This window comes from Porites lutea, chromosome 10 (assembly GCF_958299795.1).
Source record: "Porites lutea chromosome 10, jaPorLute2.1, whole genome shotgun sequence".
Taxonomy (NCBI): domain Eukaryota; kingdom Metazoa; phylum Cnidaria; class Anthozoa; order Scleractinia; family Poritidae; genus Porites; species Porites lutea.
The window spans coordinates 28347649-28357945 of record NC_133210.1 but is presented as its reverse complement, the minus strand read 5'-3'; the positions used below and the strand labels follow the sequence as shown (position 1 = coordinate 28357945).

Genomic DNA, 10297 nt, shown 5'->3' with positions numbered 1-10297 from the left:
GTTCTAGGCTCCAAGATAATAGGTCCATTTATACGAGGAAAAATAAGACGCGTCTTACATAAGACGCGTCTTAAATAAGACTCGAACTTTCCGTATAAACGGCACATTTCGTCTAAAATAAGACGCGGCTTAGCTAAGACGCGTCTTATTATATAAGACATGCTCGTACAAATGGTACAGCTCGCGTCTTATGTAAGACGCGTCTTATTTTTTTTCGTATAAATGGCCCTAATGAGGAAAAGCGGGTGAAGAAAAGTTGCGTGAAAACCATACATCATCTTTAGATGTATTTTAAATTTCAATTGCTCCTAGGATCTACTGCTCCATGCAAAGCTCCATGCACGAATGATTGCTAATTTTTTGAATAAGTCACTATCCGATGAATTCATCAATCGTATTGCAGAGCAATGCACATTCAAGAACATGAAGAAAAATGATATCAGTTTTTAAGATTCGGAACGAAGAGAGTTCCTTGCTTCTCCGGAAAGGAGTGATCGGTGGATGGAAGAATTACTTCACTCCAGAACTGAATGAGAGATTTGAAAAGGAAGTGTTGGAAAGACTGAAAGGAACTGGATTTCCTTTTTTTTTTTTCTATTTCAGTTAAAATAAGACCAGAAATAATGTTTAATGATGTGTTGAATACAAAAGAAGCCTTTCTAGAGTATAAAGATGTCAGTTTTTTCAAAGTCCAAAAAGTCGAATTGTATTAAAGGGGTAAATCGATGATTTTGGTAAAAAATTTGTTTCTGGTGAAAGCAATCATCGGCTTTTCATACCTATTCAAAACCCCAGAACCCCCGGAACAAACATCACCGGTTGGTTAGCAGGGGCGGATCCAGGATTGTTTTTTAGGAGAGGGTGCACTCGTCTCTTCCTCTACTTCAACACCAATAAACCACATAGTTTCTTTTTGCAGAATACCAGTTGTATTAGAAAACCGCAGGTTATCTCGGGGGGAGGGGGGGATGCACCCTCCCCCTAGATCCTCCCCTGGTTAGGGTCTCTTGCGGTTCAAGAAGTCGATTATAAATCGAAAGTCGTACATGGTCTTTCACGAACCGGTTACTATCAAGTCCTTTGAAGCTATGCGAGCCTGTGTGCTTTTCAAACGTTTCTATTACCTGCCCTAAAATATGCTGTGATGTTGGGAGAAAAAAGATGTTTGTATAATTATAAGTGCAAGAAAAAAAATCACAAATAACCAAACCGCAGAATACAACGAAAACACGAGCGTAAAAGATCTTCAACGAAGGGCTAAAACTGGGCGACATAAAAGAAACGCAAACGGTTGCTCAAGAAAAGAATGTGTTATTAAAAGACTTTGGTTCATTTTACAGGTATTCTGTCGAATCAACAAAAAAAGGAACACCGGGAAAAGATCTGCCACGAATGGCTTTTTCTGAACTTAAAAACGGTTGCTCCATAAAAGAATGTGCAACTCAACATTTGTGGCATATTTTACCGGTATGTTATTCTGTCTTATGGAAAAGGAACGAAAAATATGTGTAAACTTGATGCAACTCAGAACTTTTTTTCAACAGTTGCAGGCAATATTACTGTAAAAGCAAAACGTAAGTCAAATTTCGAAAATTATAACTTAATCTTGTGTTTTGCAATCAGCGCGTTCTCATTGACTTGGAGATTCACAGACGCGACGGCAGCGAGAATGTCTAAAAAACAATACGTTTTATTAAGCAAAACAACAACTTTGCACGTGCCTCGCACTTTTTTTGTACATTTCTTTCCTTTTTTGCACGACCACGACGTGAAAATGCCTTTTCTCGTTTGATGGAGGACGTAAACAAGCAACGACGAAATTTTATTTCTCTTTCTGAGCTTGGATATGGTCCCTTGAAATTCAGCTTCGGGATGGTTCGCCTACATTTGACAAGTAAGTGGGTAGTAATAATCACTATAAAGACTGAAAGAACGCAAATTCACTTTTTAAGCGACGTTTTCGTTGCTGTCGCGTCGTTGGATCTTAAACTCCCAGTCGTGTCCTCTTCTTTAAAAAATAATTTAAACTGAAATACAATGGCTTTCCTTTCCATCTTGACTGAACATATACTGGGAATAAATCACTAATAATTGTTTTCCGCCTCTTTGTTATGCTATTGAACAATAGCTAGTGAGGGAATCTAACTAAGAACAAATAATTATTAAACTCTAATCAAACTTCGCAACAACATGGTCTGACTAGACGGGTTTACACAACTCCATTTATTTCATGGTCTTCTCGATAGCGAAATTTTACGAGGTATACTTTTACAACAAGAAATATTTGACTTTTTACGTTTTTCCTTTACGAATACAAATGATTCTTAGGACCCAGTTCAAAGGCATCGGAGCCTTTTGTAAACGTAAGGGGCCGGCGGCTCATCGTACACCAAAAAAACAACTTTTACAAATGATAGCCATATTTTTCATAGCTGAACTGAACGGGCCTAAGTGAATGAGGATGTTGTGTATGAATCAACGAAATTTCCAAACCATTTTTTTGGCCTAACACGCATGCGTCTGTGAAGAACCGTACCATGAGCGTTTTAAACCATAAGTGAGCGGAATGAGTTTTCGATCCAAATATATAGGTCAATTTTCTAAGGCAAAACATAGGTTGATTTTGCTGGTGGGGTTATAGGGCGGTGAGAGATGGCCAACTCTCTGAAGCCTGCTTGACTAACCCGTGCGGTAGATTGACTTACCGGGGGGGGACTGTCTAGCTTGCTGACGGGCCCCGATCTCCGGCCCAGCAAGTGCAGGGAGGTGCTCGAACTATTAACTCGGTCCCAGAGGTTAAATGGGAACCCTCGCGCCGGAGGTTAAACGGCTAACTCTCTCCCAGAGGTTAAATGGGAAAAATGGCCGCCAGAACACCTCCCTGACAGGGTTTTTGCTTTTTTTTTGTGACGTGTCACGCTGTCACGCAACATGTATATTTTTAACACGGGGGGGGGACTGCCATATGAAAGGGTCGGGGGTGCTCGTCGGAAATTTTGAATTAAACCTGTTGAGGAGACCAACCTGGGCGTGGCCCAGAAGAGTTTGAAGATCACTGTCGCACGTCACAACATATAAATGCAGTTTCAGAGGAGATTCTATACAGGGTTTCCGTGTTTCAGAGAACCCTTGACGAACGCGAAAGAGTCGCAGAAGATGTGCTGTTGAAGGTGTTCACAGCTGGGTATTGAATCATGAGAAAGAGCTACCTAACCACAAGATCAAGTCACTTGTAAACCCCTGAGGGAGTACGGCCACTTAAAAAACCCCACCAACCAGCGTATTATTTTAGTCTCAGAATGTTGTAATAAAGACATATTCATCATAAAACTGCTAATAATAGGTCTGCTCGTGATGAAGACTGCCCTTTTTTTGGCAGTAATGCCGTTTGGAAAATGTCTAAAACTTCTTCATTGGGGACGGGGGCCTCCATGACCGCTTACGACTTTTTCCCGGTTACTAACTACCATTACCCAACAACTTGAAATCTTAGTGATTTTGATAAAATAAAAAATTCAATTTTTTCTTTATTTGTTTTTTGGTGAAAAAAAAAAATAAAGTTTTGGAAAGAAGCCCTTCGTGCCTATAAAAATGTTAGTTTTTCGAAGTCCCAGAATCGGACTTTTCTAATGAGGTTAACCCACGATTTTGGTTAAAAAAACCTCGATTTTTTCTTTTTTTTTTCTATTTTAGTTAAAATAAGACCAGAAATAATGTTTAATGATGTGTTAAATATAAAAGAAGCCTCTCTAGAGAATAAAGATTCTTTTAAAGGGGTAAACCGATGATTTTGGTTAGAAAAAAATTCAAATTTTTCCTTTATATGATTTCGGTAAAAATAAGACTAAAACGGAATCATCGGCTTTTCATCGTATTAGCCCTGAGTAGTATTTAAAACGGCGCACAGTGTTTGTTTTATATATTTTCGAAATAAATCTGTTAAAAGGTTAACTCTCATGATCATATGGAAACAGGTTGGTCACGTGGTATAATTTCTAAATCCCGCTAAACGAGTGAGACCTGGGACCTAGAAGCAACCAAGATGGCGCCTAAAAATGTGCTTGTTTCTGAACTTTACAGTGATTTCACCATTTGTACTGAACTTCAACACCGTGGCTGAAACGGTTAACCATCTGGTGGCTTATTCGTCGTCGTTTAGCTCCTGTACGTGAAAAGAAATGTGCTACTTCAACAATAGAAAACAAGCTTTGACGCAAAGCAGCACAACAAGTCTGTCAGCCCGGAGGTTAAATTAAAGGTAAGGGTCTTCTGAGATCGTAGAAATCTGGTAGAGACTAAGATTCTTTTATTAATGTAAGAGTTTAAATTTTCCAACGGCTACATGCAAGGAGGATAGATGAAGTCATAACGTTTAAGTGCAAAAAAACTCGTTGACTCCAATCATCAGGAAATTGCGATGAAGAAAATATGTTGTTGGCGTTATAACATTTGACTTGATTGGTTTTCTTCCCGCCAATCATGTCAAGTTATGTCTTACTTTACAACAGAGTTTATACCAGAGTTTATGAGGAAACCTTCGATATTAACACTTAAATAGCTCAGTTGAATAGCTTAAGAGGATGGGGTTCGTATGCACCTTGAAAATCCTTGAAAGTCCTTGGATTTTAAATAGAAATTCAAGGCCTTGAAAGTCCTTGAAAATTGCAATCGGTAGTGGAAAGTCCTCAAATGTCAACTTTTAAAACAGTTTAAGGAGAACTGCAAAGGAAAGGGTGTGATATTATGAAGTAGTAATCAATACCGCTGACATAATATCGCATACTGAGAAAAACGTTTCGGGTACGTTCTTGTAAGTTGATTTGAGCTTTCGCTGATTAAAGACTGTTTGGTTAAGTTTGCTCGTTTTGAAGCTAAGGACTAACACATGGTGTCAGAAGTCAGTGGATGAAGCTGTTTGCCGACCGCATTTGTGAACTATTTGTCTTGTGAACACCTTGGTTCGTTGCTGTTCGCATAAATCGAAACCGCGTGGTGTGAAATGGCGGCCGGGCGTCTGTTAAACCCGCCGGATCCTCTGCAGCTTTCAAGTGGAAATGTATCTCAGAATTGGAAAAGATTTAAACAAAAGTGGAGTAACTATGAGCTAGCTATCGGAACAGCCAGAAAGGAAGACCCCATTCGAGTAGCAACTTTTCTCACCGTGATCGGCGACGAAGCGCTAGATGTTTACAATGCATTCACGTGGGACAGTGACGAAGACAAAGTCAAAATGGATAAAGTTCTAGAGCATTTTGAGCAGTATTGTGAGCCTCGCAAGAATACAATTTACGAAAGGTATTTATTCTTTTCGCGTGGACAGGAAAGTGGGGAGCCCATTGATAAATATGCCACAGTTCTACGAAACATGGCAGACTCTTGTGAATTCCAAGATTTGAAAGATTCACTGATACGTGACCGCATCGTGTTTGGAATCGCTGATAACAACGTGAGAGAGCGTTTGCTGCGAGTCCCAGATTTGACGCTGAATAAAGCTCTAGAAATTGCACGAGCTGCCGAAGCAACCCAAAGCCAGTTGAAACAAATGCAAAACTTGCACGAGGTTAATGCAGTGGGGAAGAAGAAAGAAAAATTCTTCCGAAAGAAACAAGAAGAGAAGAAGAAATCAGCAAACGGAAGTACTCAGCAGATCGACTGCAAGTTTTGTGGCAGGAAACATGTACCAGACAGATCAAAGTGCCCTGCATATGGCCAACAGTGCAACAAGTGCGGAAAAAGCAACCATTTTGCTGCGAAGTGTACAGGAAGAAGGCAGTCCAGTCGTAATTTACATGCCAATCAGAATTTGAATTATGTGCAAGAAGATTCAGATGGGAGTCAATTTGAAGAGTATACTATTGATGTAATAACTTATCAAGTCAGTGCTGTTGAAGAAAAGAAACACCCAAAACAGTTGTTTACATCAGTCAAAGTAAACAATGCTAAAGATGTTACATTTCAGTTGGACTGTGGAGCAACTTGTAATTTGCTATCACTAAAAGAATTCTCAAGCATTATGGGGGATCCCAAAGATCTCTATTTGAAGAAAACATCTGCAATACTCAAGATGTACAATGGAACCACTATGACTCCACTTGGAAAGTGCACTCTCAAGTGTGCCAAAGGTGAGATGAGTAGAGATGCAGATTTTTTTATAATTAATGAGGATGTCAGGCCTCTATTGGGTGCTGAGACATGTCAGGAACTGAACTTAATCAAGGTTATGGCAAGTGACATTTCAGAGTCAGAAACTGTGAACACAGTAAATGACAAGGTTCAAACTGCCCACATTGTTCTAACCAGAGATCAAATTTTGAAAGAGTACAGTGATGTTTTTGAGGGATTAGGATGCATGGATGGCCCATACCATATGGAACTTGATGAAACTGTAAAACCTGTTGTCCACCCCCCTAGAAAAGTACCTGTCGCACTGAGAGACCGTTTAAAGGAAGAACTGGACAAATTAGTCAGAGAGAAAGTTATCACCCCCGTTACAGAACCTACAAGTTGGGTGTCTAGTTTGGTTTTAGTCAACAAGCCAGAGAAGTTAAGAATTTGTATTGACCCACAAGATTTAAACAGAGCCCTGCTGAGAGCCCATTATCCTCTCCCCACCATTGAAGATGTGGCCACTAGGCTATGCAAGGCTAAAGTCTTCTCAGTTTTGGATGCAAAGAATGGATTCTGGCAAGTTCAGCTAGACAAACCGTCGTCACTCTTGACCACGTTCAATACACCCTTTGGCCGTTATCGTTGGCTTCGCTTACCGTTTGGAATCAAAACAGCCCCAGAAGAGTACCAGCGAAGAATCCATGAAAGCCTACAAGGTCTTAAAGGTATAGAAGACATTGTAGATGACATACTCTGTGTTGGCGAGGGTGACACCTATGAAAGTGCGGTTAAGGATCATGACAGAAACCTAATTGCACTCCTGGAGAGATGTCGTGAGAAGAATATCAAGTTGAATCCAAAGAAGTTACAGTTGAGAAAGCAAGAAGTGCCCTACATCGGTCATGTACTGACCCCTGATGGCCTCAAGCCGGATCCAAGTAAAGTCAAGGCAATTGTAGCAATGCCTACCCCTTCAGACAAGAAGGCCCTGCAAAGGCTGCTTGGAATGATTACGTATCTTGCGAAATTTCTGCCTAACCTGTCTGATGTGACGCAACCATTGAGACGTCTATTAGACAAAGATGTGCAATGGCACTGGAACGATACACACGAGAACTCATGGAAGCAAGTGAAACAGTTGATCACAAGAGAACCAGTGTTGAAGTATTTCGACCCCAGTAAAGAAGTAACTCTGCAGTGCGATGCATCGGAATCTGGACTTGGTGCTGTCATACTGCAAGAGGGTCAGCCTATAGCATTCTCGTCAAGAGCACTCACGAGTACTGAAAGAAATTATGCTCAAATAGAGAAAGAGCTGCTCAGCATAGTTCACGGGTGCATACGCTTTGACCAGTACGTTTATGGTATACCAGTTACAGTACAGACAGATCACAAGCCGCTAGAGAGCATTTTCAAGAAATCTCTGCTTTCAGCCCCCAAAAGGCTCCAAAGAATGTTATTACAGCTCCAGAGGTATAGCTTGAATATAGTGTACAAGCCTGGAAAGGAACTATTCATTGCTGATACACTCAGTCGAGCATTCCTTCCCAATAAGCCGAGTACAGAAGAGTTGAAGTCGGAGGTTTTATTAGTCAAACAGGAAGAGTATCTAATCAAATCCATTGAAGAGATCAACATGGTCGAGTTTCTGCCCATCACAAGTGAACGCCTTGTTGATCTCAGAAGAAAAACTGAACTTGACGAAGGTCTTCAGCAGTTGAAACATATTATCAAGATTGGTTGGCCAGAAACAAAATCTCGTAGTCGTCTCCTGTTACCTACAGCAGGAACTTTGTTACAACCAAAGATCATGGAGGGAACTGAAGACAAGCTCAAAGAAAGAAAGACGAAACAAGCACTGTTTTACAACAAAGGAACAAAAGAGCTTCCTGAGCTTCAACCCGGAGACACAGTGCGCATGAAACCGCTGCCATCAGACAAAGGAAAGCTGTGGAGAAAGGGATCGGTTGTCAAACAAGTAGCACCTCGCTCCTACGAGGTAGATCTCCAAGGAACTATGTTCAGGAGAAATAGAAGACACTTGGTAAAGACCAAGGAACCATCGCCACAGTTGGATTTGGAATCCCAAGAAAACCTGCCAGCTAGTAGTACCCCTTTGCCTGTGGAAGGACCACCTGTGATGCAAACAAGATCTGGTAGAATCATTCATAGACCTGGACGACTACGAGATTTTGTTTAAGGAACGTTGTTTAGGACTTTGAACTGTCATCGTCTGACTGATTGTTTGATTGCCCTATTGTAAATAAGTTTTCTTTTCATGAGAAGGGAGATGTGATATTATGAAGTAGTAATCAATACCGCTGACATAATATCGCATACTGAGAAAAACGTTTCGGGTACGTTCTTGTAAGTTGATTTGAGCTTTCGCTGATTAAAGACTGTTTGGTTAAGTTTGCTCGTTTTGAAGCTAAGGACTAACACAAAGGGAGCAAACACAAAGACCTTTGGGATAGAATTCTCCTGATGTAGAAGAACTAAAAAAAAGACATAGATGTTTTTCTCAAAGAATTTACATGACTGTTGTGATGTGTGCTGCAAACCGGTGATTTGAATACTGTAAATACTTCCTTATGTACCAGTCAATTTCAAAACTGCCCATTCACAATTCACGCATTTCCCATTATTGAGCTATTTGTGACCTCTCATGCGAAAACGTACACTAACGGCTTCCCATTTTCAAAGGGAAATCCGTTCACAAGCCGTTTCTCATCCATTCAGAAAAAATTTGCATCCGTTCGAACGGCTTGGGCGATCCGTTTAAAAAGGAAGTCAAGGCGTTCGAACGGCTGTGTCATCCGTTCACAAAAATTGCCCAACCGTTCGAACGGCTAGTGTACCCGTTCGGAAAAATTTGCATCCGTTCGAGCGGTTTGGTCATCCGTTTACAAAAATCATCCATCCGTTCGAACGCTTGTGCCATCCGTTCAGAAAAATTTGAATCCGTTCGAACGACTTGGTCATCCGTTCCGAGAAATTATCCACCCGTTCAAAACTTCAATCAGTTGGAACCGTTCATTCAAACGCCTTGGATCATAATTAATTTTACGCTGTTCAGATGGCCTTATGCAGTGCCTTGTGGCCAGTCGTTTGCGAAACGAAGACACGAAATGGTAGTTTGCGAAATCTTGTTCATTTTTTAAAAGGCCTTAGACTTTTTTGCAAAGAACAGTGTACAACTATGGCATAGTTCTATGAAGCGACGGTTTGTTGCTCGTTGGCCAGCACGGGTGAGAATCACAACAAGCGTGACATCTCGAAGTTTTCTCTGGCGACGTGACGCTACGCAATTAATTAGTTTCAAAACGGTCTGCTATGATGCAAGCTTTACTTTCATTCATAATTCGATATTCAAAAATACTTACTGCTGCCAATTTATTCATCGTGATTTGAGCTTTTTAACATTATTTCTATTCACGTTTTCCATTTGTGATGGCCATAGCAAGTTTTTATTTAAAAGCATCAAAGCGTTTAATCGCTCTTTTTTTGTTGTTTGTTAGAACAAGTTTGTTTATATTCTCTGTGGCGAAAAAAACTCACCCGTTCATGACCCGTTCAATTGGAAACAGCCATAATAAAATTATTGTAGAATTTCGGCAACTTGTCCAACTTGTCCCTTCTCCCGTGCATGATCATCCTTTCGAAATTTTACTCAAGCCGTTCAGCTGTTCAGGTCTACCGTTCAAAATTTTACTGGTGCCGTTCAGCTGTTCAGGTCTACCATTCGAAAATTTTTTTAGCCATTCAGACGTGATTACCATCTGTTCGAAATTTTTTGCTAGCCGTTCAGCCGTCATACCAATCCGTTCGGCATAAATTATCAGCCGTTCAGCCGTTCGGTTTCATCCGTTTCAAACTGCTTCGTGGGCCGTTTCTTACCCTTTCGACAGCCGTGCGTTTCACCCGTTTAACGGAAAGCCCTTAGTGTATGTTTTCGCGTGAGAGGTCACATTTTGAAAAAATAGCTCATATGTCGGTAGTGTGAGTGTATGTATCTTTGTGGCTTTTGATCTTTGTATGTTCAGATGTTTGTTGCAAGAGCCAATAAGGTTGAAGGTACTATGAGTTGATGCTTAGGAACCAATGAGATCTTGGCATCTATTTAAACATGGCATTGCTAAAGGTCGAACAAGGGCACTTTAAAAGGCAGCTTATTTTTTAGGAAGTTGTA

General features: G+C 40.6%; 1 protein-coding gene across 1 annotated transcript; it reads left to right on the top strand.

Annotated features, from left to right (window-relative positions):
- The first annotated feature begins 4999 nt into the window (after positions 1–4999).
- LOC140949737 (uncharacterized) lies at positions 5000–8308 on the top strand. Its single transcript, XM_073398874.1, has 2 exons — positions 5000–5560; positions 5603–8308. The coding sequence occupies exons 1-2, from the start codon at positions 5000–5002 to the stop codon at positions 8306–8308; spliced, it is 3267 nt and encodes a 1088-aa protein (XP_073254975.1).
- The last annotated feature ends 1989 nt before the right edge of the window (positions 8309–10297 follow it).